Source organism: Cibotium barometz, chromosome 36, assembly GCF_041138505.1.
Source record: "Cibotium barometz isolate CiBa-2024 chromosome 36, ASM4113850v1, whole genome shotgun sequence".
Classification (NCBI taxonomy): Eukaryota; Viridiplantae; Streptophyta; class Polypodiopsida; order Cyatheales; family Cibotiaceae; genus Cibotium; species Cibotium barometz.
The window spans coordinates 27,924,771-27,951,761 of NC_141081.1; the positions used below are offsets into that span (position 1 = coordinate 27,924,771).

Genomic DNA, 26,991 nt, shown 5'->3' on the forward strand with positions numbered 1-26,991 from the left:
ACTTGCATCGCAGGTGTCGTCAGTTGCAAGGCCCCTTAATAAGCTCTCAACGACGGTCGGAGTTGGTCCGAGAACTGACTCTCATCAAACCAAACAGCTTGTTGAATTGGGTAGCCCTTGATCTTGAGGAGGTATTAGAGCTCCTTTTGATGAGAACCCCGCTTGTATTGGTGCAAAACAACCTGCTCCAGTACTAAGACCTTGTGTAATCCTCCGTCATCCGCCAACTTGGGTTCATCCTCATTCCGCAGCACAATTAGCTCGAGCCCATGATACTCTACAAGGTTGCTCGAATGGAACACCCAATGCATTCTCCGGTGGCTCGGTAACTCGAGCTTGAAGACCACATCATTGAACTTCTTGATAATCTTGAACAGGCCCTTTTTCTTTGGAGCTAGTTTGGAAGCAACTACCCCAAATTGTTTGTAACTATTTGGCCCTCCGAGCTCTATTTATGGGAATAGGAACCATAAGGAGTGCACAATTGTATGGATCCATATAACCATACGAAGGATTCTGCCGCTTGCTATTCGCCGCCTCCTGATCCCTGTTGATAGAACCGCTTGAACTACTTGCAACACCACCCGCAGAGCTGTCACTGACAAAACTGCTGCCAACAGCAATGCCGCCACCACCAACTGCTGTATGATTTGCACTAGTTGACAGGACATGTGCATCACCTCATTTGAACCACCTGCGCCATCTCCTGAAGTGTCGCCATTTGAACCAAAGCAGCCGCCGTCTGAACCAGCGCCGCTGGCCAGAGCTACTGCTGCCAGCACAAGTCCAATGCGGCCTGGATCTTCACCTGGCTACTGCCACTGTCGCCAACAAGAACTGTTGTTCCTAGCTGCCATCTATCCTAAGACGCTAGCTACCACTTGGCCACCACCTACTTGCCAGCATCGCTTGTCTGTGTTGTGCCGCCTGCTTGGTTGTCACCACCAGCCTTTTGAGCGCCGCTGACAAAAGTTGCAGTTGCCGCCACCTTCTAAACGCCGTTTGGCTGCTGAAACAGATCCTCACCATACAACTTTCATTCTGTCACAAGGAACTGCATTGGTTCTTGTTTCTCTGAATGACCCTTTGAGGGTTTTCTCTACTCTAGATTGGTATTGGCATATATGTTCAGTTATGCCACATATGCCATGAGTAGTGCCACATGTGAACATGGGCTAACCAAGGACACTTTTCTCCCTTTGGGTTTTTCCCCTTGGATATTAGGTGTGAAAGGACACCACAATGTATTGTCTTTTGATATTGTGGAGTCAATCCTCTGGCTCATATTGTATCCTATCTTCTTTGAGCATCAATCACCGTCTCTCTCACTCTTGAGAGTGCTTGCTGTTGTACATCTTTGTGTGCCTCGTTCCTGTGCAACCCTAACCTAACAGTGGTATCAAAGCGAGGTTCCCCTTCTCCTACACACGTTGGTCTGTCTCTCTCTACAGTTCCATCCGCCAGAAGCAACTCCGTCGACCTTGTCTGTGATTCCGTCCGCGGTAGATTTTTCGTCTGTAGCGCTCTGCCCCCTGTGCCGCCGCCCATTCCGACATCCCAGTTCCGTCCGGCACTTCGTCATCGTCAGCTTGTCGTAAACCATTCCGACCAGTAGCTCTTCGTCGCCGTCGAGCTCCGACCCCGTTGCCTACACCCGTGCCCGCCGTCACCGTTGTGCTTTTGCCTCCCGTCAACACTATACCTGGCTCTTGCCCGTCGCCAGCTTGCGTGCGGCCATAGGCGATATCTACCTCTGCAGCCTTCTCCTGAAGAAACCTCTTTCTTTCTTCACTCAATCCTGTGCAAAACTACACTTTTTGTCCTGGCTCACACAAAAAGTGAGCAAAGGGCCGAGGGCATTGCACACTGTGCAGGCAGCAGCGGGCTGAGCCTTGGTGCCGGCCTTGGGCCTTGAGGCTTGGCCTTTGGGCCCTAGACTCTGGCCTGGGGGCAGGGGCAGGCTGCAGCGCAGCTGGCTTGCTGCTTGAGCCTTGCAAAGCTTGGAGGCTAGCCTACGCAAGGGTGCTGCAAAAGACAAATGCGTTACGTGACGCAGCCGGCCGGAGACGCAAGAGAAAAATGCCCAATTTTTTTGAAAATGTCCCTTGCCACTACGCGTCTCGCTGAGTCCCCCCCCCCCGCCGGCCGTCCTTTGACATGGGACGCCCGTCCCCTTGTTGGGGACGTGGGAGAGGACGTCATCTTGGGGACGGGACGGGACGGCCGTCCCCGCACTGCCCGTTTCAGGACGGCGTCCCAAGCCCCCGTCCCGCCTATCCACTGTTGCTCTGTTGTGGAGTTATTGGCTGCGTTTTCATTTTCAACGTCAGTTGTGGTGAGCTTCTTGCATGTGGTGTTTCCAGACAAGTGGCTGTACATCTTCTTCCTCCACGAGTCCCTACCCTTCTGGTAGAAGGTTCCCGGTGGCTTCTTGGATTGTTTTGCTGATGTCTAGCCTCTGTCTCTCTCAGATTTGAGAGGGGACTGATTGGTTCTTTAGCCACGCTTCGTTGGAAAGCACTTGTGAGGAGTCTTGGAGAGCTGAGATTTGTGTTCTTTGTTGCGATGGATATGGCTACCCCCTGTACGAACAAGGATGACAAGTTGAAAGGACCCAACTATGCCCATTGGAAGCTTCAAATGCGGATCTAGTTCATCCACAAGGGTTTGTAGGATATTGTTTAGGGCACTGCGAGGAAGCCCGAGCGTCCTTAGAACTCTAGGAGGTGGACTTGGGATCAAGAGGACGAATTCGTTGCGGAATTACAAGACTGCGAGAATCGGGATTCAAAGGCACATTCAATGCTTGTGCGGACCATCACAAAGGAGGTCTCACCGGCCGTGCAAACTCTTACCAGTGCTCATCAAGTATGGTGTAAATTGGAGAATCTCTTTAATTGCGATGAGGGCAGTTACCTTGCAAGGGAAACTCTACGGTTTGTTATTCCCTGCAGGCAATTCCATGCAGTCGTTCCTCATGAAGGCCAAGGTTATCCATGACCAGTTACTGGAAATGGGTGCTGCTTTGTCCTCTACTCGGCTGGCTGCACTTATCCTCACCAAGCTTCCCCAAGACTATGATGTGATTTCTCGATCTCTGAGGTGCCAGGTCACATCCACTCAGTTGGAATTTGATGATCTTAGCTCCATGCTCTTGGAGGAAGTGTGCATGGGGACGGCTTCATCTCAAAGAAAGGGCAAAGACACGACAAACGACAGTGATACAAATTTTTCTAGTATCACTTCTAGGGCTCCCAGGGCGCTTCTGGCTCAGGAGGACCCAGTTGTTGTACTACTATAGTATACATGCAGTTTCCCCCATGTTTCCAGCTAGAGGAGGCTTGTGGGTGGAAAAGGGAGTTGATTGGAGCTCCACTTACTGGTGCATGGGGACCATGATCCAGAGTTCCAAGCATTAGACATCTGGTAGGACATGGTTATAGTAGAGATTATGAATTGGATCTGTTTGGAGTTCATTGTTCGAGGCTTTCGGAACGTGATGTGTTTTTCATCCACTGTTTGGGATTATGGGTGCGGTGTTTCCAACAACTTATCATCTATTCTTGGAGTTCACTGCACACTTGTGTGGGAATTCGTAGCCAAGCAAAGTTCCTTGCTGTTCGTGGTGGCATTTTTGTTTTGAGGAAACAGGTTGGCGGATGCTCTCTCCGAGGTGATTCCAGTATTCGCACTATTGGAGCGTCCATGGTTGTATCTTCATCAACTTATCTTCTTCAAACTCTTGCACATTATGAGCTATAGACATAGTTACAGGGGACGGAAGGGACAAGTGCTTGGAACGGAGGGACGCCGAAACGGGACGGACCGGCAACGGGAACGGCAGGGGACGAACGGACGTCCCCTAAGAAGCGTCACTCACAGGGGATAGGGACGGGGACGGGAACGCCTCAGGAACGGGGGTGCCGGTGGGGGGACGGTTCTGTGAGGGGACGGCAGGGAGCCGTTTGCGCGTTTTTCTGCCGTTGCGCTAGGCCTCTCTCTCTCTCTCTCTCTCATTCCTCAAGGCTCAAGAGTCGAGCCATCTTTCAACCATGGCATCCTCCTCACGTGCCGGGGCTTCCTATAGAAGGACAACGGGATGGACATGGTGGGAGGAGGTTAACTACACCCCATCCGCTCATGGAGGCGGTTCTCGGCCATGGGTATGCAAGCTTTGCCCGTACCGGCGAACGGGTGGCGCCGACAAAGTGCGAGCCCACCTCTTGCATGAGAGTGGGCATGAGGTGAGGTTTTGCACGAATGTCACACCCGAGAAGAGACGGGAACTTCTTGACAAGCTTAGCGTCTACGAGGCGGTCGAAGCGACAAGAAGGACACCACGAGTGGCCATGGATCCTGCGACGATGGGGAGAGCGAGGCCATGGATCGCATGACAGAGAAGTTGAAAGACTTCGTGCCTGACGAAGACAGATACGAGGAGATCCATGCCTTGTGTCTAGGAAGGTGGAATTCCTTTTACTCTCCATTGCATGCAGCAGCTTATGTGGTGGACCCAGAATTCCAAGGCAACAAGTAGGAGAGCGACCGGGAGGTGAGCGCTGGATGGAGGATCATCTTGGATTGTCTTGTGCCTGATGCATCGGTTAGGCGCAAGATCAAGAACCAGCTTTCGATGTACAGGTCATTTCATGGCTCCTATGGCTGTCATGATGCACAGGTTGACTGCTCCAAAGTTGGTGCTGCTCTATGGTGGGAGGACTTTGGTTCGGATGGACCGGAGCTGCAGCAGCTTGCCATCCGCATAGCCAGGCCGTCAGCTCCTCTTGCTTGGAGTAACTTTGGAGTACCTATAGCCACATTGCCTCTAGGAAGAGGAACTGACTCGGGGTAGAGCGTGCCAATGACCTTGTCTTCGTCAGCGCAAACTTGCGAATGCTTTGCAAGAGCGTGACCAAGAAGGCAGATTCCTTCACTGAGTGGGAGATGAGTCAACAAGAAGAGCAACAAGAGGATGAGGTGCAGGAGCAGCATGCCAGTGAGGATGAGACTGAGATGAGCTTGATGCTTCTTTGGCACAAGCTACCCATGACCATGAGGCGAGCACTTCACGTGGATGATCATTCATGGATCATGATTCATGGGCCTTACTACTTAGCTCTAGCCTCTAGCCTCTAGTCTTCAGCACTTTTTTGTCATTGACTCATTTGAGTCCGTCCATGTATTCTGCCTCCTTAAGGCTTAGTCCCGACTCTCGAGTCATGACTCATTTTGTATCTACTTAATTATTAATATGACTCAAAAGCTTACCATTTCAGTGTAAATTTGTGCTCATTTTGATGTACTTCCAATGTAGAATAAGTGTAGAGTAGAAAAATTTAAAAAAAAAGTATTTTTTGAGTGCCGTTCCCTCCCCCGTCCCCGTTCCCTACTAATGGCCGTCCCCCGTCCCGTCCCCGTCTCCGTGCCCGTCCCTTGTGACTATGGTTGTAGAGGGGGGTGTTAGAATTAGTGCTTCTCAATGTATTTGGGCTGTACCTATTTTATGGGTATTTTATGTATTTTTCCTTGTTTAGTTGGTTGTGGACCTTTCGGCTTGTTCTAGAGGCAGTTGGCCTGTTCACATATGTACTATATAAGGAGGCCTCCCATTTCTCACTTCGTACTCCATTCCTTTGCACAAGTTCAACACTCCTTGCTGGCTAATTGCCATTGTAAAGTCTTCATGCTATTATAAAAGGTGATCTTGTCCACAAGCTCTCTCTACTCTCTCTTGTTCAATTTATGATTCCGCCAGTGCATTCTCCAACACTTTTGTCTCAATACAACAAGATCGTGCTACGAGACGACCTCCCACCCAATAGACTTGAGGACCATCGCATAGAGTTGGTTCCTGATTCAGAGCCTCCTAGCTATTATAAAAGGTGATCTTGTCCACAAGCTCTCTCTACTCTCTCTTGTTCAATTTATGATTCCGCCAGTGCATTCTCCAACACTTTTGTCTCAATACAACAGGATCGTGCTACGAGACGACCTCCCACCCAATAGACTTGAGGACCATCGCATAGAGTTGGTTCCTGATTCAGAGCCTCCTAGCAAGTTCCTCTACTGTCTTTCTAAGGCATTGGAGAACGAGTTGCAGTAGTAGTTATCCCAGCTACTCTAGTCTGGATTTATTCGGCCTTCCTCCTGTTAGCATTATTCATCTCCTGGTAGTGTGCCCAAGTTGTGTATCAAGGGTGCCCAGATTTATCCCGGGCAACACCATATTTTTCCCTCATGTTCAGGCCCTTGGTTGTAGGGTTGGCCACCCATTATTTGGTCCTCCTAGATCTATTTCACATGATGAAATCCATGCTCGGATACCAGACAGGTGGAAGAAGATATGGGAACAAGGATATACTTGGACTTGGATTTAGATATTTAAAACCATATCAAGCATATGACGCTGGCTAGAGGTATATGGTAGCATTTGGCTTCTCTACCATAGGGTATCGCCCATGAAGAGGATCTCCTTGGAAGTTCAAATGTGGGTGATGAATCTTGCAAAGTCGTTGACAATGCGGGAGCACATCAACAAGCTGCAGGCTCTTCAACAAGAAGTTCTCCAAGCTGGGAAAGAGATATCATCAGAGGATATGGCCATAAGGTTGCTGTCACATTTACCCTCTCAGTACTAGCATTTTACTCTTCGTTGATTACCAGTGGCAGGCTCAACACCATCACATGGGAGGAGCTTGTGCCCATGGATCTTGGACCAGGAGGAAAGATTCACGAACCCTCCATAGGGCGGAGGTTCTGAGGCCGTAAACTGGCCAAATGGTCGAAAGGCCATGATAACAAGGGCAAAGGGAAGGCTTCATCGGAGAAGTCTTCTGAGAAGAAGTTCGACTCAGATCACGAGAAACTGAAGGTAGAGAGGACCTGTAATGATTGTGGCGAGAAAGGCCACTATTGGAGGCAGTGTCCCAAGCGGAGCACCAAGAAGGGTGCGGAATCCTCAGCAGCAACTGTGAAGACTCCAGCTTTTGTGCACCTAGAGGTTATGGACACTGGTGTTTCATCTTCTTCGTGGAAGGAGAAGGTTGGAGGACTCTCCGCTACGGATACTCGGGGGTGGATTCTAGACAGTGGTGCTTCCAGGCACATGACTCCTTCCTGTTCGGCTTTACAGGATCTCTGCAGGTATTCTGGTCACATCCTTACTGGGGATACATCCACTATCCCAGTTCATTGTGAGGGCAGGTTGGAGATAGTTCCTGATGGCAAAGGGGGGAAGCATTCCTCCCAAGTGTTGTATGTTCCATCAGTTGGACGGGAGCAACTACAGCATATGGAAGGTTATGATGGCATCTGTTCTCGAGTCTTACGACCTAGCTGATTTCGTCGTTGTTGGTGTTCCACGGCCGGAAGTTGAGGAAGGGGAGTTACCGTCAATCCGAAGGACCGGGAGGCTCATACACAGATGTGGGATCGTGTCAACGCCAGGGTCCGTTCGTTTATCTTTCTCAACTGCACACCGCAGGTAATCAATCATATAAAGCATATGACGCTGGCCAGAGGTATATGGCTGCATTTGGCCTCTCTTTACAACAGGGTATCGCCCATGAAGAGGATTTCCTTGGAAGTACAGATGCGGGTTATGAACCCTGCAAAGTCGTCGACGATGCGGGAGCATATTAACAAGCTGCAGGCTCTTCAGCAGGAAGTTCTTCAGGCTGGGAAGGAGATATTGTCAGAGGACATGGCCATCACGTTGCTGTCACATTTGCCCTCTTCATACTCAGCATTTTATTCATCTTTGATTACCAGTGGCAGGCTCAGCACCATCACGTGGGAGGAGCTTGTGCCCATGATCCTGGACCAGGAGGAACGATTCACGAACCCTCCTCAGGATGGAGGTTCGGAGGCCTTAACTAGCCAACGGTCGAAAGGCCGTAACACGGGCAAAGGGAAGGCTTCATTGGAGAAGTCTTCTGAGAAGAAGTCCGTTACTGACCGCGAGAAACTAAAGGCAGAGAGGACCTGTAATGATTGTGGTGAGAAAGGCCACTATTGGAGGCAATGTCCCCAACGGAAGACCGAGAAGGGTGAAGATTCCTCAGCAGCAATCATGAAGACTCCAGCTTTTGTGCACCTGGAGGTGGTGGACACCGATGTTTCATTTTCTTCAGGCAGGGAGGAGATTGGAGGATTCTCCGCGACGGATACTCGGGAGTGGATTCTAGATAGTGGTGCTTCCAGGCACATGACTCCTTCCCGTTCCGGTTTACAGGATCTCTGCAGGCTTTCTGGTCACATTCTTACTGGGGATACATCCACTATCCCAATTCACAGTGAGGGCAGGATGGAGATAGTTCACGATGGCAGAGGGGGGAAGCATTCCTCCAGGTGTTGTATGTTCCGTCACTTGGTTTTCATCTGTTGTCAGTGCATCAGGTTTGCAAGACTGGCGTACGGGTGGAGTTTGATGAGCATTTTGTTGCTCTCTGGGACAAAGCAACAGGCCAAGTGGTTTGGGAAGGCGGAGTGGAGAATGGAGTTTACAAGCTTTCAGCACTCTCTCTCCCAGGTCCTCAGGTTTGTGATGAGTGGCACTCTGGTAATGGCCACTTGTGTTGGGATACGCTACAGGTGCAGGCTTTCCAAGACAAGACCAGATGGTGGATAGCTTGCCAGTAGATGGCAGCAGTTCGCAGGAACTCTCCAATACTGATGTTGGTAGTTCTTGTGTTCGTCAGTCAGAGGAAATTGAATAGGTAACTTATGCTTTGATGTCTCGTAGTATTCGGGACAAAACCTCTAGTAGATGAGGATGTTCTTTCCACGGGGACCTTTCGGAAAGCCAGGTAGGTGGCAGGTGATTACTTGTAGAAGGAGGTGCATACTCCAGGCTTTGTGGTTCCGGATTTAGAGGGGGTGGTTGACAGGTTTCAGAAGGCCTTGCGTGGTCTTCGGCAGGTTTCCAGGACTTGTTTTTGCACCGTAACAGGTGTTGATCCTTGTGAGCAGTGTGATGCCTCTTTGACTCAGAAGCAGAATGGTTCATTGATCTGGTTGCTGGACACCAGATTGGACGGGAGCTTCCTGATGAGGCAGTTGAGCTCATGGTTGCGGATGACTCTTTGGGAGGTAGGATTGCGTTTCTTGTGGTTTCTGCGGCATGCGAAGGATCATGGACTCTTGTACACAGGAGGGGGATTGTTGGATGGAGTCCGACTCCACCGTTGGAGTGACTCAGTTTGGGGAGGAGATCTGGACACGAGGAGATCTACTTCAGGCCCACGAGCAGTTTTACGGAGCAGTAAGAGACAGCCGTCTTTTGCATTGTCGAGGACAGAGGCAGAGTACCGGGCTGTTTGTGATGCTGCTTGTGAGGTGGTGAGGATGCAGAGGTTGCATTGCAGGTTTGGGCTTCCACTGGAGGAACCCATGGTCATCCAGAGGCACTTTGTTCGTGAACAGATCGTTGGCTGATGACATCTTGCTAGAGTTCTGTTCGACGGAGGACAGTCGGTGGACCTCTTCACGAAGTCGCTATCTTAGGATTTGCTCAGGCGGCACCCCAGCTCCCTGTGGTTGGTTTCACAGCTAGGAGCTGAGAGGGGGTGTTAGAAGTCATCTCCTGTCTATATTTATACACCAGGGCCTCTGTTGTGGGTGTGCCCGCCCTGTATAAGGTGTTTTATCATTTTTCCTCACTCCCCATATTTTTTCCCTATTTTTCCCAGTTTTTCCAGTGGTGTGGAGGGATGCCAGAGGTTGGCAGGAGCACCTAGTGGCTGGCCGACTGTCCCATCTGCAGTCTTGTGGCTGGCCGACTGCCCAGACATCAGTCATGGACTTCTGTATTGCTGGCCGACTGGATGTATGCAGTCGTGGACTTCTTTTTTGCTGGCCGACTGCATGAGCAGTCGTGGAGGGCCACCAGTGCTGGCCGACTGCTCACATGGGGCATATAAATAGGCCCCATCCCACCACCACTTCCTCATTCAGTCTTTTGTGGGTGTATATAGAGCAGAGTTACACGCCTATATCTCTCTCTCTTGTGCTGTATTTTTTTCTGCATGCGTTTTGCTCGTGTTCCCCGATCTGGTCATCATCTCCGCTGCGTATTCTGACAGCTTTGTGGTTCCGGACTCAAAGGGGGTGGTTGACAGGTTTCAGAAGGCCTTGCGTGGTCTTCAGCAGATTTCCAGGACTTGGCTTTGCACCGTAACAGGTGTTGATCCTTGTGAGCTGTGTGATGCCTCTTTGACTCGGAAGCAAAATGGTTCATTGATTTGGTTGATGGACACCAGATTGGACGGGAGCTTCCTGATGAGGCAGTTGAGCTCATGGTTGCAGATGACTCTTTGGGAGGCAAGATTGCGTATCTTGTGGTTTCTGCATCATGCGAAGGATCACGGACTCTTTTACACAGGAGGGGGATTGATTGATGGAGTCCGACTCCACGGTTGGAGTGACTTAGTTTGGGGAGGAGATTCGGACACGAGGAGATCTACTTCAGGCCGAGGAGCAGTTTTATGGAGCAGTAAGAGGCAGTCATCTTTTGCCTTGTCGTCGACGGAGGCAAAGTACCACGCTACTTGTAATGTTGCTTGTGAGGTGGTGAGGTTGCAGAGGTTGCATTGCAGGATTGGGCTTCCACTGGATGAACCCATGGTCATCTTGAGGCACTTTGTTCGTGAACAGATCGTTGCTCATGACATCTTGCTAGAGTTCTGTTTGACGGAGGACAGTTCGGTGGACCTCTTCACGAAGTCGCTATCTCAGGATTTGCTTAGGCGGCACCCCAACTCCCTGTGGTTGGTTTCACAACCACGAGCTGAGAGGGGGTGTCAAAAGTCATCTCCTGTCTTTCTGTAGACACTAGGGCCTTTGTTGTGGGTGTGCCCGCCCTTGTAGGTGTTCTCATTTTTCCTCACTCCCCATATTTTTTCCCCATTTTTCCCATTTTTTCTGTGGCTTGGGAGGCAGCCCTGAGGTGGCAGGATGTCCTTGTCTGTAGCCGACTTCATCAGTCCTCTTAGTGGTGCTGGCCGACTATATGTGGATAAGTCGTGGACCTTCTTGGTGCTAGCCGACACCCCTATGAGCTGGCCGACTGGTGATTACAGTCGTGGGCACTTCTGGAGTTGTGTCGGCTGCCTACAGCAGGCCGACTGCTGTATGGGGGCCATATAAAATGGCCCCACAGCCCTTGCCACATCTTGTATCATATTCGGGATCTTCTTTGTGTATATAGAGCAGAGTTACATGCCTCTATCTCTCTCCCTCTCTTGTCTTGTTTTCTTTCTGCATTGCGTTTGCTCTCGTTTTCCCAGATTTGGTCATCATCTCCGCTGCGCATTCAGACAGTTGAGGCTCTTCTACAGAAGGTGTTCTGGCGTTTTTTCTGCTGAGAGAAGGATTTCTGTGTTTTTTGATACTGCTGGTTGCAGAGGAGGAGGGAGCGTTTTGGTCTTTGTCTGGGGTGGCTGGAGGAGGTATAGGGGAGCCCCTACTGGCTGCGTTTTCTGCAGGTCTGGGGCTGAAGGTGGGCAGCCTGGCTGCGTTTTTCTCCAGAGGAGATGCTGGGCAGCATGGCAGCGTTGTTCTCCAGAGGGGTTACTGGGCAGCATGGCTGCATTTTCCCCCAGAGGAGGTGCTGAAGGTGCTGTGTTTTCCTTTTTCCCTCTCTTCTTCTTGGTACACGTGCTGCCGGCTGGTTACAACAGCGTTTTTTGCATTCTCATCTGCGTTTTTGGAGGCAGTGGAGGCAGGTGTTCTTTTTCAGGAATGGTGCCTTCCCACATAACCTTGAGCCCTTGCTCGGCCAATCTTTACTTTGTCAGAGTTTTCAGACTCATGGGTGCACACTTGGATTCTCATCCTCGAGGTGTGTGTGGAAGACAGTTAGTACTTTCTCGATAGCAGAGTGGGTCTATGAGTTTGTGCCAGTTTAGCATAGTCTTGCTGGTGTACAGGTTCTCAGGGTGTTCACCTTGAGAGGGGGATGTGGTTACTTGGCAAGGTGAGCCACTCCTATTCCCCAGGCAGATGGCCTTCTGGATTATAGGGTACAGGCACAGGAGTCTTCATCCCTAGGATGAGCATTGATTTGGGAGCTTGGTGTGCAGGTTGATACCGCCATTCATGCAGAGGCAGGCTAGGTCACTTGGTGACGAGAGCTATTGTCGAGGTTCACATGTACTTGCTCACTTGCAGGATGGGAACAGGATGCATGGCAAGTGTACAGGTTCATTGGGTACATGTAGGTACCAGTGGAGTAGCATTTTGGAAGGAGGGCAGTGAGAGATATGGGATTGGTGTTCTTAGTGAGGAGTTGGGAGTATACTTATTTCTTTTCTTTGTAGGACCACGAGTAAAGAAGACATCCACACTTGATGATCAGTGTAGTGGAGATGCGTCAGTTGCATACCATGTTGGACGGTGATGCCATGCATTACTTGTCATTGATGGCTCTAGGCTTGCGAGCTAGGGGTGTCAGGTTTTGGCAGGAGAGCTTTCTTGAGCTCAGGGCCATAGTTAACATCAAAGAGCTCAGGGGGTGTTGCCATGTGATTGGGTGACTCATAGGGGTGTGTAAGTAGTAGTCCCATCACGCGACGGCGAGTTATGGATACAGGTTTTAAAGGTCAGGTGCCAACAGGATTGTCAGCTAAAGTGCCGGAGGTATGTTTCTTCCACTTGGAGTGTTAGCAGGACAGAGAGGTATTCTTGGACCGAGGGATACATGGAGATCAAGAAATCTAGTATCTGGAGATTGGTGCTCAACAAGCTCAGAGTGGGAGGCTTGAATACCAGGGCTGATGTAGACATTGTGGGCCTCTAGGGTGTCTAGAGGGGGTGCCAACAGGGAGACAGTTTGCCGGTGTTCTCTAAGGTGCAGATTTTTTCTTGGAGGCAGAGAGTCAGATGACATCCTCTCTTGGGCTGAAGAGGGAGCACATTGTGTGGATTGGTGTGATACAAATTGGGTTGGAGATATGGACATCTGGTGGTTCATTTTTTGGATTTTGCTGGACTTCTGGATCGGGAGCAGTTTCTTGGAGTAAGTGGCAAAGGCGAGAGCAGATCGACTTCTCAACTTGCTTTGGAGGTTTTCTTTTCCAGCTCCTTGGATCGATTTCTCTCCCAAGATCTGAGAGGGGGTGTTAGCATTATTCATCTCCTGGTAGTGTGCCCAAGTTGTGTATCAAGGGTGCCCAGATTTATCCCGGGCAGCACCATATTTTTCCCTCATGTTCAGGCCCTTGGTTGTAGAGTTGGCCACTCATTATTCACATGCTTATTTTGTCCAGTCGTGGGTCTTTTTTTCTAAAGCCAGTTAGCCAGCTCCAATATGAGCCATATAAGGCCAGGCTCTTATTCACTTGTAGACACCTTGACAAGGGCTTCCAGGCCCGGGTCCTCCCTTACGGGAGTAGTTGTTCATCATGCCCTCACCTACAGGGACCACCCCTTGCACAGGGCTGATTGTAGCATTGCTTCTTCTTCATTATGCAGATTTGTTTTCTCTCTTTGTGCCTATGTCTCACGCTTTCCACTGCACACTTTTGACACCTCCTCCCTATTTGCCGTGATCATCATTAGTTCATCTGGTATTAGCCTCGATCGTGAAAAGGTGCAGGCCATTCTCAGTTGGGATATTCCCAAGACAACCTTGGAAATCCGCTCATTTGTGGGTCTTTGTCATGCCTACAACATGCATATGGACAAGTTTTCTAAACTTGGAACACATCTCACCGACTTGCTTAAGGGGGTGAAGACTCATCGCCAAAAAGTGTCCGTCACGAGCAAGGATTTAGAGGCATTCTAGGCAATGAAGAAAGTTGCCTCTGAGTCACCATGCTTGAAGTTGGCATCATGGGATGATCCTTTCGAGGTGATTTGCCGATGCCAGTAACCTTGCCATTGGTGTTGTTCCCCAAACTAGCTAACTTGTCAATTGCCATTACACGTGCATGCCACACTGCTGCTCACCTCTCCACGACCTGCAAAGCTGTCAGATTCTGCACAGCTCATACATGCCGGGTGTAATTGCCTATGATGAGAGGGCAGCCTTTTCCTCAAAAACTGGCTCACAGCCCTTTTTTCCTCATGGGAAAACCCCCTCTACTGCTTAAGAGAAGAAAACCAGGTCCCTGTTTCTTCTCCCTTCAGTGTTACACCTTTTAACTGTTGGACGACAAAAGGTTTCACAAGTCTACATCATCACTATGGTGTTCTCGTATGAAAACACTTGCACTAAGGCTCGAAACAGACAACTTCCCACCAGTCAACGGGGGGCCATCATGGCCGTTCGCCATGCGGATGGACGGGAAATCTTGACCATCTAACAGCATCTCAAAATTGACATAAGGTGCAGATAAACCCAAGTAACGCCCCGCTCTAAGCCCACCTTTAGATTAATCTTGAGATCACGACTATATTAGCAATGACTTTTGACACAGAGAAAACAGGCTTCGAACAAACCGCTGAACATAGAGACCGAAAGAAAGCAAAGGAAAGAAAACAACCCCTGACCTTTGCCTTGTGGATGAAGTGTTGGAATCCGCGTTCGCCTGAAGGGTCCCCTTCTCCGCCATAACTGCACCTTGTCGAGACTCCTGCGAACAGGTGCAGTGCTGAAAAGCTAGGGTTCCCACAACCAGGGCTCTGCGCAAGACACAAGAGGGGGAGAGGGGGCAAGTAGCAGAAAACACACAGAAGAGCAAGCCGAGTTTCAAGACAGGTGGGACACTCCTTCACAGGCAGGCGGTGGACACGGTCACGAAACACAGTAGCCTCTGGACATAAGGCACAAAATGTCACATACTAGACCTGATTGCCGCGAGAACAGGCTCTAAGGGGATGACAGGTCCGCGTCTATGTGCCGCCGTGAGTTTTATACAGTGTATTAGGAATTTGTACTTACTTGTTATTTATTATCGTAAGTTTTCTTTCTTCGTAAAGCCATAGAAAAGCCAAAGAAGCCCTCGAGAGAAACAGCACCAGTGGAAAAACCATGGCGCGGCTTCCTCTCGCATTACCACCACCAGCAGGAGGCGGGGTAAGGCCGTCTACTGCAGAATCGGCCACCGCCACCGCCACCGCCACAGCCACACCTTCCTCCTCCTCAAGTTCTGTCACAGAGACGATCAACGGCTCGCACAACTTCACCATCAGCGGTTACTCTCTCGCCAAGGGCATGGGTGTGGGAAAATACATCACCAGCGACACCTTCACAGTGGGAGGTTACCAGTGGGCGATCTACTTCTACCCCGATGGCAAGAACGCAGAAGATAACTCCCTCTATGTGTCTGTCTTCATCGCCCTCGCCAGCGAGGGCACCGATGTCAGAGCTCTCTTCGAGCTCACTCTGCTCGACCAGAGTGGAAAAGGCAAGCATAAGGTCCATAGCCACTTCGATCGCTCGCTGGAGAGTGGCCCTTACACCTTGAAGTACCGCGGCAGCATGTGGTATGCATGTTAAACTTGTTGCAGGGCCTTCTGCTATTTTTTTTATTGTTAGGCTTTGGGTTCTGTTCTGTTGGGGTTTGCAGGAATCTTATGTTATCTCGTATTAGGGTTTCCAGTAGCCTCATGGTGGAATTTTGTGTTTGGGTTTCACGGTATTAGGGTTTTTAAGAACTTTATGGTGTCACATTAACCAATTCATTTGGTGTGACATGACTCCTACAATTTAGGGGTAGTTTTCATCCAATCTAAGCATGTGTAACTGAGCCTGGCAAGGTTGGGCACCTATGTAGCCCAGTATGATCGTGTTAAATGACTTTTATGATAAATTATGGACTTGCAAAGGGCTTGTTGATTGGAGCAGTTATGAGATTATAAACAGCAGGGCTAGGGTTTGAACTCAGCATTGAGTCACTGATTTGTATGGCTAAGTCCTCTCCCAAAAGAGCAAAGCATGGACATGGATGAAGAGTTGCCAGCCCAGGTACAGCAAGCAAACTTCAACCCTGTACAGCTTTGGAGGAGCATGTATTTGCAATCAAGTCACATGCATTAATATATTAACGCATATCTTTCAAGTCTAGAATCATGATTTTAAACTTACATTGATGAAGTGAATACATTCAGTAGATTAATTTGTGCAGTTAGAGTTTATGTTTGATTGCATCACATAATTAGCATGCTTTTATTTAGCGTGTTACATTGATATTAGAGCTTAGGTTTGTTTTCAGGAGTCATGCATGCCATTACCATAAGTTCTAGGGAGAGTCTAGGCTATTCTAGGTCTAGTTAGTAGGTAGCAATATGTGCGTTTTTCTTCATGGCAGACTCATAGACCTACTTCCAGTTTCAGCTTGCATAATCAATTCAGGATAAGATCTCTATTATATGTGTTTTTTCTTCATGGCAGACATGGAGGCCTACTTCTAGTTTTAGTTTGCGTATTTGAAGCAATCAATTTAGGATAAGATCTCTATTATGTGCCAGATGGAAACGCAAGTGGAACGACTTCTCTTGGAAGTATTAGGAGATGGACAGAGCAACATCCAAATGCTAAGAGGTAGCTGTAACAAAAGTAAACACAATTGACAAAAGCATGGTAGTAGTACGTATTTGAGGCAGAGTAGCAAGGGAACGCCGTTTCCCCCCCGGGGAACGGTGGAACGAGTTCCCCCATGACGAATTTGCACAGACTAGGCGGAACGGTGTAGAGGGAACAATGCTACATGAACGGGTCAAAGAAAAAAAAATCAATATCGTAAGCCCGCCGCCCGTTGACTCTTGCTTGCTCGCGACGCGTACTTGTTGCCGCCTCACGGCTGCCCACCGCTCGCATACTCACTCGCCACTCGGTGCTCACTGTTGTCGCCTCACTGCTCAGGCCTCGTGTTGCATACCTGCCAATGTAGGCCTACCTCGTATAGCGTACCTGCTCGTGTACCAGCCCAAGGTCCAATCCAAGGTCTAGTTGCCAGCGACAGTGTACTTCCAGGTTGTTGTGCTCGACGCTTGACTCCTGAGTGGGCACTGGACACGACTCTTCAATGTTCACACTTTTCCAAGGCAAGGTAGGTATGCATGTCACAGTCAAGCAAATATTAAAATGCACAACTCCTCTCTTTCTCTTTCTTCTCTCTCTCTTTTTCTCAGTTTGAAATCTTATACAGTAGACAAAAAAGGGCTCATTTGTCTCACTCTCTCTCTCTTGAGTCTCATGGATAGCTTTGAAAGGCTGATCAATTTGTTACCCAAATTTGCAGAAATCATGGCTTCCTTGGGCTCAAAGCGATCGGTTTCGAATGCAACTTGGTGGGACGAGGTTGAAAGGAAAATGTAAGCAATGTAACAAAGAGAAGTCAGGAGGAGCAAACCGTATGAGAGCACATCTATGCCATATAAACAATGAAAAAGCACAAGTGAACAAATGCCCAGGAATATCACTTGAAATGCGTAGAGAGCTTTTGGTCTTCTTGTGAGACACTACGCACCACCTTGTTGGAAAAGGAGAAAGCTGCAATTAAATGTGCTTTAGAATCTGTGCATGAAAGTTGGGCAAAGAATGGTGTGTCACTTACTGGAGATGGCTGGAGTGACATTCATGGCATGGTTGCTCATTCTCGAGGAAGAATACAATTCATTTCTTCACATGATGCTTTTGGGATTGAAAAAACTCCAAATCATTGTGAAAGAGTGGACCCCAGGTATTGAGAAAGTTGGCCCACATAATGTTATTTAGTTCTTAGCTGATGGTGAGGCAACAAATAGAGTAGCCGGTCTAAAGCTTGAAGACAAGTACCCGCATATCACATTTAGTCCATGCTTTGCTCATTGTTCGAGCAACTTACTGAAGGATATTGGTAGCTTGCCATGGGTTGATCCACACATTCCGAAAGGCAAGGAAATAATAAGCTTCATTCAAAACCATCAGTTTATTTTGAATGAATTCCGCAAGAGATCGCCTAGAAGAATCTCTTAAAGTACTCGGAGACACGCTTTGGTTATAACTTTCTCATGATGAAGAGGTTATTCAAAGTGAACTTGTCTTTGAAGCACTTGGTTATATGCACTGAGTGGATGGGATGAGCTCTTTCTCGGTCAAGAGCCGGCATAGAGGTTGCAAGAACCATACAAGACTTCACATTTTGTTGGAAGGACCCATCTCTTAGATTGGGACATGTGGCAAGAAAGTGGACCAAAGTGAGACAAGTGGTCTCACACTTGTCACTTCAGCTATTGTGGGTCTCTCCACTTGTCGTTATAGCCTTCTTTTGCCATTTTAGCTCATGGGAGGCTCAAATCTATAAATTGGAGTCCTCTCTCTTCATTAAAAGAGACTCTTGCTGCACACCAGCCTCTACCACTGTTACAGGCTACCCTAATGATGGCTACGCTCTTTCTCTCTCTTGAAAGCTGCCCATGAAGAATACCGGCTGTTGGGGATTGTCCATCGTGAAGAAATACTGAAGGCAAGGGTATTTAATCGTTTATTATGATTTCTAGCCATTGTACTTGTTGTACCAGTCCTTGTACTTGCTGTACTGGCCATTGTACCAATCCTTGTACTTGTTGTACTTACTGTACCAGCCACTATACCAACTGTACGAGCCATTGTATTGGCTGTACCAGCCCTTGCACTTGTTGTATCTACTGTACTAGTCACTGTGTCAGCTTTACCAGCCAATGTACTTGTTGTACTAGCCCTTGAACTCCCAACCATTGTACCTATGGTACCAACCATTGTACTTGTTGTATCGGCTGAATGGAGAGTTGTACTTGTTGTACCAGCTCTATTGCATGAAGATCCGTGGTTTTTGTGGAAGAATTAGTACCCACACGGAGGTATATGGCTTATATTGTTGGCTTGGCATTTCTACAACTATGTGACAGCTGAATTTTATGGTTGCCTTGTGTTGGGCTGTGTTATGGCATTTGTATATGAATAATCTGGCATCTCCCGTGGGGAGAGTAAGGCCCTCAAAGCTTGTACATGATATTATTCTCCTTGGGTAATAAAATACTCCAAGGGGGGGTCGGCCCATTCCGGCCTCTATACGGTGTCACTTGTGCAAGCTCCATTTTCAGCATTTGTGGATGTTTTGTCTAGCTTTTATGTTTTATGCAAAGCGATGATGGATATGTGTTAAGGCTCTGGCCATGTTCAAATGTTTTAATATATGCATTGATGGTATCAACAAGTGTGTCGAAGGCCCTAGTCCCCCGGGCACCGCGAGTTACATTGGTATCAGAGCATAGGCTTTCTTGGAAGCGGAGGCTTCCTTCTATCAATAAGGAAGAGAAAAGATCTCAAGTGGGGACCACACTTACCATCATTGTTGTTAAGCATGGCCAACCGCTTCATAGTCTATAAAGCAAGAGCATGAGCAGTAGACAGCTTGGTCTAAGGAATTATGAATTCACAGTATTTATCTTGGAAGTATGGAGTTGGCTCTATGTGCATGTGTTTAGCACTCTTTCCATATGGATATTGTGGATTATATTATCAAGCTTACATGCAAGCTTTATGAAGATATATCTCGAGGATATCTTAAGTCTGCCCTATATCTTTGGAGCTTTGACAGAAACTCAATACACAGACCTTTGTATGAATGTATGCTCTTATGTGTGTGTGTGCTTAGGGGGTGTGTGTGTGGGAGTGTCAAATCCCCACGGATCCCCTCGTGATCGATCTTGGTTCGAGACTCGAATCCTGCAAACAAACGAACAAACAAACAAGGGGGTGCAGGCCTGACTCACCTCCCAACCATGACAGCCGTGGGCAAGCCCACAGTCTTGGCTGTCTCCACCGAGCCACGAGCTGAGCTAACTAGGTTGACGTACCGACCGATCTCCTCCTCGCGACGTCCCATACGGCCACGAAGCTGCTCTCGTGGGCCTCGAGATTGCTGTCGGCCTCGGCTGCGTAAAGCAGGTGCACCTCTGCACTAGATCCAGGCTCCAAGACCATAGAGCTCTCACAAACTCGCGAGACTCTATATATCTCAATAACTAACCTTGGCCACCCTTTTATAGGCTTGGCCGGTCATCGGGCGTCCACACTTGGGCGCCCGCCCGTCCATACTTGTGTGCCCGCCCGTTAGTATATCTGTCATGGCCCTGTGAAAATGGAACAGCACAAGTGTGGGCATGGTGGTTGCTGAGTCAAAATATCAAATGATTCACATGTGGGGTGCTCGGACAGAGATAATGATGTGTGGTCATCCCTAGGTGTGAAGGGGGGAACTAGAACATTAGTATTTTAATGTTTTATGAATGGTTGCTCCTAGGCCTTAGTGGCCCCTAGGGAACTTTAATTATTATTAAAGTTGGGGCCCTAGGATTAATATGGAGAGGGGGCAACTCCACTTTTGGAATGCATGCCTCTCTCTCTTGACTCTCTCTCTAGCTTTTGGGCATCGTGCAAGTCTAGGCGTGGAGGAGAGGAGAAGAAGCGTGGGATTGCTGAATACTGTCCTGGCTGCTGTTTTTTTGTGCAGACCAGCCGTACAGTCCACGTGTGCAGCCCGTACAGCCCTGTACGACTGCAAGTACAGTACGGCTGTCTCTCCCTGCTGTGGATTTCAGTGCTGGTACAGTCGGCGCTGACAAGCTGAGCAGATACAGGCTGAATTGTGGGTTCTGACAGAAGCCGTACAGCAGGTACAGTTACCTGTACGACTGCTGACAGGTGGCTGTACAGCAGGTACAGAACTGTACCATTAGGTACAGTCGGGTACAGCAGGAGCAGGCGCATCAGTACAGCTGCAGGCGGCGTACTTTCTGGTACAGACAGAGCCGTACAGCTGCAGGCGGCGCTTTCCTTGGTACAGGCGGAGTTTTTCGTGGTACAGTCGGTGCAGCATCAAAGGGTTGCAGATACAGCACGGAAGTGGATGCAGAGAGGAAGGTACATACAGGTACATCCACACGTGTGAAGCAGAGTTGTTGAAACAAGTGTGCAAGTACAGAGTGGTACAACCACTTCCTCCGGTGCAGATCCATGAGCTGATTTTGGTAAGCTCTAAGTTTGTTCATCTATCTCTCTTTCCGTTGCCTTATGTCTGTTGCAAATTTGAGCTATCTGGCCCCTTGTGAGAGGAGGGGTATGGCAGATTGAAAAGGGTGGAGACAGAGATTGAACAGTGAATGTATGTTTGTGCTGAGAAGTTGAATCATGTGCATGAGATATGCCAGATGTATGCTCATGGCTGCCCTGCTAAATAGTCTTGGCTGATCAGAGGGAGGCACAGAGTGTTGCTTTGAGACACAGATCTATGTGTGTGAATCCTCTGTGCTAAGAGGTATTGTGGGCTCTCAGATTGGACATACAGGTGTACTCTCTTGGCTGATTTTGTTGTACTCAGCCTTACATACTTTTGAAATTGAATAAAGAAATACGGCAAGGGGCGCCAAGCTTTGGGGCCAACAGGTGTTGCTTTGTTTTCAGATTTGGGCACTCTAGCTCCAATCTAATTTGTTTTCATATCTAGACTACAAGTGGAAGGGTGACTGCTAGTCCACCGCACTTTGGTTTCTATCAGAGGCGGGTTTCAAGGTTCCGTTGCCGAGACCAATCATCAACTTTCTGAAGGGGGTGAGCTCGTGGTTGCCTCGAGGAAAGCCATTGCTGAAAAATTCAGCAGCATGTTTGATACAGAGGATGAGTACTTTTATCATGAAGAGGAAGAGCAAGAGATCTCTCCTGCGAGGAATGTATCTGAGGATATTTTTGCAGGAGAACAGGCTGCAAATGATGAGCCTTATGAGGATGTAACACAGCCAGAAGATGTACTTGGTAAAGAGGATGATGATGCTCGGTTTAAAGATTGTTTGGCTGATGTTATGGATGTATTTATGCAGCTCACACAAAGTGAGAGGTTTGCTGAATTTATGAGATCCCGTACAGAGCCCGAAAAGAAGAAGAAGAAGGTTCGTTCTAAGAACCTTCCTCAAGGTCATAGTGGTGCCATCCCACAGGATCCATCTTTTGGCCAGTTTCCGAACATGCAGCATGCTTATGGTGCTAACTCTCAGAGTTCCTTCTTTGGACGGCCATCTATTCCTCAGCAGAATATGCATCCAGGTTATTTTGGTGGTGGCTCTGTGTTCCAATCCATGACTGGGGGTTACCCTCAGGGAGGCATGGGTATGCCAGGGCCTTTTGGAGCAAATTTTCAGCCTGGTATGCAGGGGAATATGTATGGTGGTATGCAGTTCGGTATGCAAGGAAATATGTTTGGGGGCATGCAACCTGGAATGCAAGGCAATATGTTTGGTGGTATGCAGCCAGGTATGCATAATGGTATGTTTCGAAACATGGCTGGAATGTATGGCATGCCAGGTGTGGGAATGGGTAATGTTGACCCAATGATGGGCATGAATGTTGGGGGCAGCAATCTTGCGAAGCCACTTTCATATGATAATCTAACGCCTATGGGAAAGGCGAAAGATTATAAGGAAGGGGGAGCTGCAGTGAAGTTTGATACATTTAGTGGAGCCAAAGATAAATTGAAAGCACTTACCTTTTTACAGCAGTTTGATGCTGCTTTTTCTGGTGGGAATTACACAGAATCCTCTAAGGTGAGGAAAGCTGCCACTTTTCTCAAAGGCAATGCTTTGCAGTGGTGGTCTACTCTTCTTTTGTAGGGCATAGCACCCACTACTTGGGTACAATTTAAACAAGTTTTCTCTTCCGTATGGCTCACATCTACATTTGAGGTGGATATTATGATTGCATGGCACAAATTGGATGCTTCAAAATGTGAAAATTTGGAAGATTATAACAAGAAGTTTTGGGAAGCTTTACTCCCAGTGACTTCTTACCGTATAGTGCCTTTGTCTGAGCAGGTAGAGAAGTATTGTTGTGGGCTGTCCAAAGAGGTGCGTGATTATTGTATCAAGACGAGTAACGAACATGTCACAGATGATTGAAAATGCTATGACAGCTAATGCGTTACTCACTGGAGGATCATCTGGGTTTAAAGGCAGTAAGAACATGAGCAAGAAAGCTGAAAAATCTGGGCATGCTTCTCGTGATGCTAAAGGGTCTTCAGAGACGAGATACAAGAAGTTGCCAATGCCCAAGAGAACTTCTGAGGAAAGACAGGCTTTGAGAGATTCTCGAAAGTGTTGTTACTGTACAGAGGAGGGACATATGTCATTTAATTCTCGGAAGTGTTTTTTACTGTACAGGCTTTGAGAGATTCTCGGAAGTGTTTTTACTGTACAGAGGAGGGACATATGTCATTTAATTCTCCCAAAAGAAAGTCCCAAAAGGACTCTGACAATAAAGGAGAGCCCAAGTCAAAGAAACCAAAACCTTTTGTAGGGTTAGTTCCTGATCTTGTGGGGGAACAGCCAGGTGGTGAGGAGACAGAGTTGTGCAGGGCATGGGGCAAAGTGAGAGATCAGAATGCCTTGATATTCTTTGACACAGGTGCTAGAGCCAACTTCATTTCACCAGATTTGGCTGGCCAATTGGGGATCCGTGCAAAGGAGATGGGGCCGTTACATGAGGCTAATATGGCTTGTCCAGGGTATGCAGAACCCGTTACTCCTATCATTGGGAAGCTTCGGCTTCATTTGCAGGGTTATGTGGACAGCAAAGAGTTCTTCATTATGCCTTTGGATGGCTGTGATGTTTTGTTGGGGATGCCATGGTGCCACAGAGTACATGTGGTGGTGGATACTTACAATAGGAAAATCACTCAACTCATAGAGGGAAAGAACATGTATTGGATGTGAAACTTAAAGGGGAATCTGTTCCTATTGTATCCGCTTCGGCGATTTCATCAGTAATGAAAAAGCATCTTTTCGCGTACTTGATTTATGTAAAGGATGCACAAGATGATGACTCTAAGTCTAATTTGTCTATGTTAGATAAGGACAGGATTGATTTCTTATGTGGGTTTCAAGATTGTTTTTCCGAGTCATTGCCAGGAGAACTTCCTCCTGAGAGGCCAGAAGATCATGCCATTGATCTAATTCTTGGTAGTACTCCACCGAATAGACCGCCGTACCGTGTTAGTGCAGCCCAACAGGAAGAGATTATGAGTCAGGTGCAGGAGCTTTTGAATAAGGGGTTGATACAGCCTAGCTCATCACCCTTTTGCTCACCTGTACTCTTAGTGCAAAAGAAGGATGGTTCTTCGCGCATGTGTATTGACTACAGGGCGCTGAACAAGAATACCATCAAGAATCGATTCCCCATACCGAGGATCGATGACATTTTGGATCGCTTACAGGGCTCCACAGTCTTTAGTCGCATTGACTTGAAAAGCGGGTATCATCAGATACGTATTAGACCCGAGGATGTGCATAAGACAGCATTCCGAACCACGTTTGGGTTGTATGAGTTCTTGGTTATGCCCTTTGGTTTGACAAATGCACCTGCCACATTTAACAGAATGATGGACAGGATTTTCAGGCCTCATAGAGCGTTTGTGGGCACATTCTTTGACGATATGATTGTGCATTCACAAACTAAGGAAGAGCATAGAAGGCATTTGGCCATTGTGTTTGCAGAACTCAGAAACCATAGGCTAGTTGTTAATGGCAAGAAGAGTGAGTTTTTCTTGCAAGAGATACATTTCTTGGGGCATATTGTGTCTAAGCATGGAGTCCGTATGGATCCAGCAAAGGTGGAAGCAATTCTTAATTGGCTAGATTTCAGGACCGTGCATGATGTACGCAGCTTTCTAGGATTGTGTTCCTATTACAGGCGTTACATACGGTACTCTGCTGAAATTGCTTTGCCTCTTCATGCCTTGACAAAGAAGGCAACTCCGTTTAGATGGGCTGATCGGGAAATTACAGCATTCAAAAAGCTCAAAGAAAAGCTTACTTCGGATCCAGTATTGGTGTTACCGGACCTCCGAAAGGCTTTTATTGTCCAGTGTGATGCATGCGGAAGTAGCATTGGTGCAGTTCTCATGCAAGAGGGACATGTTATAGCCTATGAGAGTAGAATATTGCAAGATGCCGAGAAGCATTTACAGGTTTATGAGAAAGAGATGTTGGCTGTAATTCACGCTCTTTCTACATGGAAACACTACTTGCTTGGGGCTGATTTCACTGTGCAGACAGATCATCAGACCTTGCGTTATTTCCTCACACAGACTAAGCTTTCAGAGAAGCATATGCGTTGGGCAAACTTTTTGTCTATGTTTCACTTCCAGATTGTGCATGTGGAAGGCAAAAAGAATGTAGTGGCAGATGCTTTGTCACGCAAGCTACAGGTCTCTGCAGTTTCACTTGCTTATCATCATGAGCTTGATGAAATGAAAGAGCAGTATGCCCATGATGAGGATTTTGAAAGGTTGTATGATCAGATGTCTGAGGGTCAGCGGCATGAGCACTATACTCTCAGAGATGGGTTTTTATTGATGCATGGCAGACTGTGTGTTACCAGGCCATTGCGACTCAAGGTTATTGTCATGTGCATCATAGATGCCATGGACATTCTCAGGGCTAGATCCAAAAAAGGCAAACAGATAAATAGTATGAACCAGATAGAGTCAGAGTGTGGAGCACAAGATATAGAAGTGGCCAGGTTGGACTTGGAGAAGCACCAGGGGGCAGTCGGCTGAGTACAGGAGCTGTCGGCTGAACCAGGAAGCAAGGTGGCTGAAGGCGCATGAAGGCAAGACAAGAATAACCAGTCGGCTGAATATAAATGGCATTTAACTCATTTATGACTGGCCGACCAGTAGTCGGCCAGTTTCCCAGCAGTCCTAGAAGTATAAAAGGCCAAGGGTGCTCCTCATTGTAAGCATTCAACCCACTAGGGGTTTGGATCAGTAGGGTCCTAGTCTAGGGCAGAATTTTGGTGTGTTATCACCTTTTCAAGAGGGCAGCCAAGGGTTGCAAAGACATGTACCTTTTTGTACCATAGTATATACTGAAATTCCAGCACTTCTCACTCTCTCTCTCTACTCTCTCTCTACTTGCGTTTTTGCATCAGATGGTGCGTTTTTGCATCAGAAGGTTTTCCAAGAGTGTTTAGGGCTGAAAGAAGACTACCCAGAGCTTCCGCGTGTTACAGTTATGATTGAAAGTCATGCTCCACCGTATGCAGGTCATAGAGGTATTGACGCCACGGTAAAAGCAGTGGAGACTTTCTTTTATTGGCCAACCTTGAGAAGAGATGTTGATGCCTTTGTGAGGCAATGTATCGTATGTCAAAAGGTAAAGTTTGACCGTCAAAAGACACCAGGGTTATTGCAGCCTTTACCTATTTCTGATAGACCTTGGGAGAGCATTGCCATGGATTTTATATTTGATCTTCCACGGACACAAACGGGCAATGATGGCATTTGGACTATCATATGCAGGTTCAGTAAGCAGGCTCATTTCATTCCCGTGCGTAAGACGATCAAAGTGGATCATATGGTGAAGTTGTTCATGGCAAACATCTTCAAGTATCATGGCTTGCCTACGTCTATCATTAGTGACCGTGATCCACGGGTGACGAGTTTGTTCTGGAGAGAGTTGTTTGACAACATGGGTACAACTCTCAAGTTTTCATCGTCATTTCATCCACAAACAGATGGTCAGTCAGAAGAGGCTAACTCTACAGTGTTGGATCTTCTTAAGTGTTATGTGTCTGAGCATAAGCAACAATGGGAAAAGTATCTTCCTTTGGTGGAGTTTGCATATAACAACACTGTACATACCTCGACAGGCAAGGCGCCTTTTGAGATTGTGGAAGGAGGGAAGAAGGTACCACCCATTTTGCATACAAAGGATAAGATCTTTGAGGCTGATCAGTATGTGGAAAACATGGATGAAGCTTATCGGAGAGTTAAGTTGGCACTCCAGAAAACTTAGCAAAAGCAAAAGAAAGCCGCAGACTGTCACAGACGTGATTTAGAGTTTGCATTGGGTGATTGGGTTCTTTTGCGCTTTGAAAAGGCTAGACTCAAGAAGATGAAGGGTAAAGAGCGCTTATTCCCTAAGTTGAGCATGCGTTATTATGGGCCTTTTCAGGTATTGGAAAAGATTGGTGAGGTAGCCTATCGCTTGAAGCTACCAGATCACTGGAGGATTCACAATGCTTTTCACGTGAGTCTC

At 47.8% G+C, this 26,991-nt stretch overlaps 2 protein-coding genes across 2 annotated transcripts in view; one reads left to right on the forward strand and one right to left on the reverse strand.

Moving 5' to 3' along the window:
• Positions 1-14,590, reverse strand: part of LOC147617725 (protein RIK-like) — a 36,091-nt gene extending 21,501 nt beyond the window's left edge. Inside the window, exon 1 of the mRNA XM_086775976.1 lies at positions 14,491-14,590. The gene's annotated coding sequence lies outside the window, so the exon portion shown is untranslated. The remainder of the gene's footprint in view (positions 1-14,490) is intronic.
• Positions 14,591-14,886: 296 nt separating this feature from the next.
• The window catches only part of LOC147617726 (BTB/POZ and MATH domain-containing protein 2-like), a 133,036-nt gene continuing 120,931 nt past the window's right edge, over positions 14,887-26,991 (forward strand). The window contains exon 1 of the mRNA XM_086775977.1: positions 14,887-15,426. Within this exon, the coding sequence (XP_086632103.1) occupies positions 14,972-15,426 (455 nt within the window). The 5' untranslated portion in view covers positions 14,887-14,971. The remainder of the gene's footprint in view (positions 15,427-26,991) is intronic.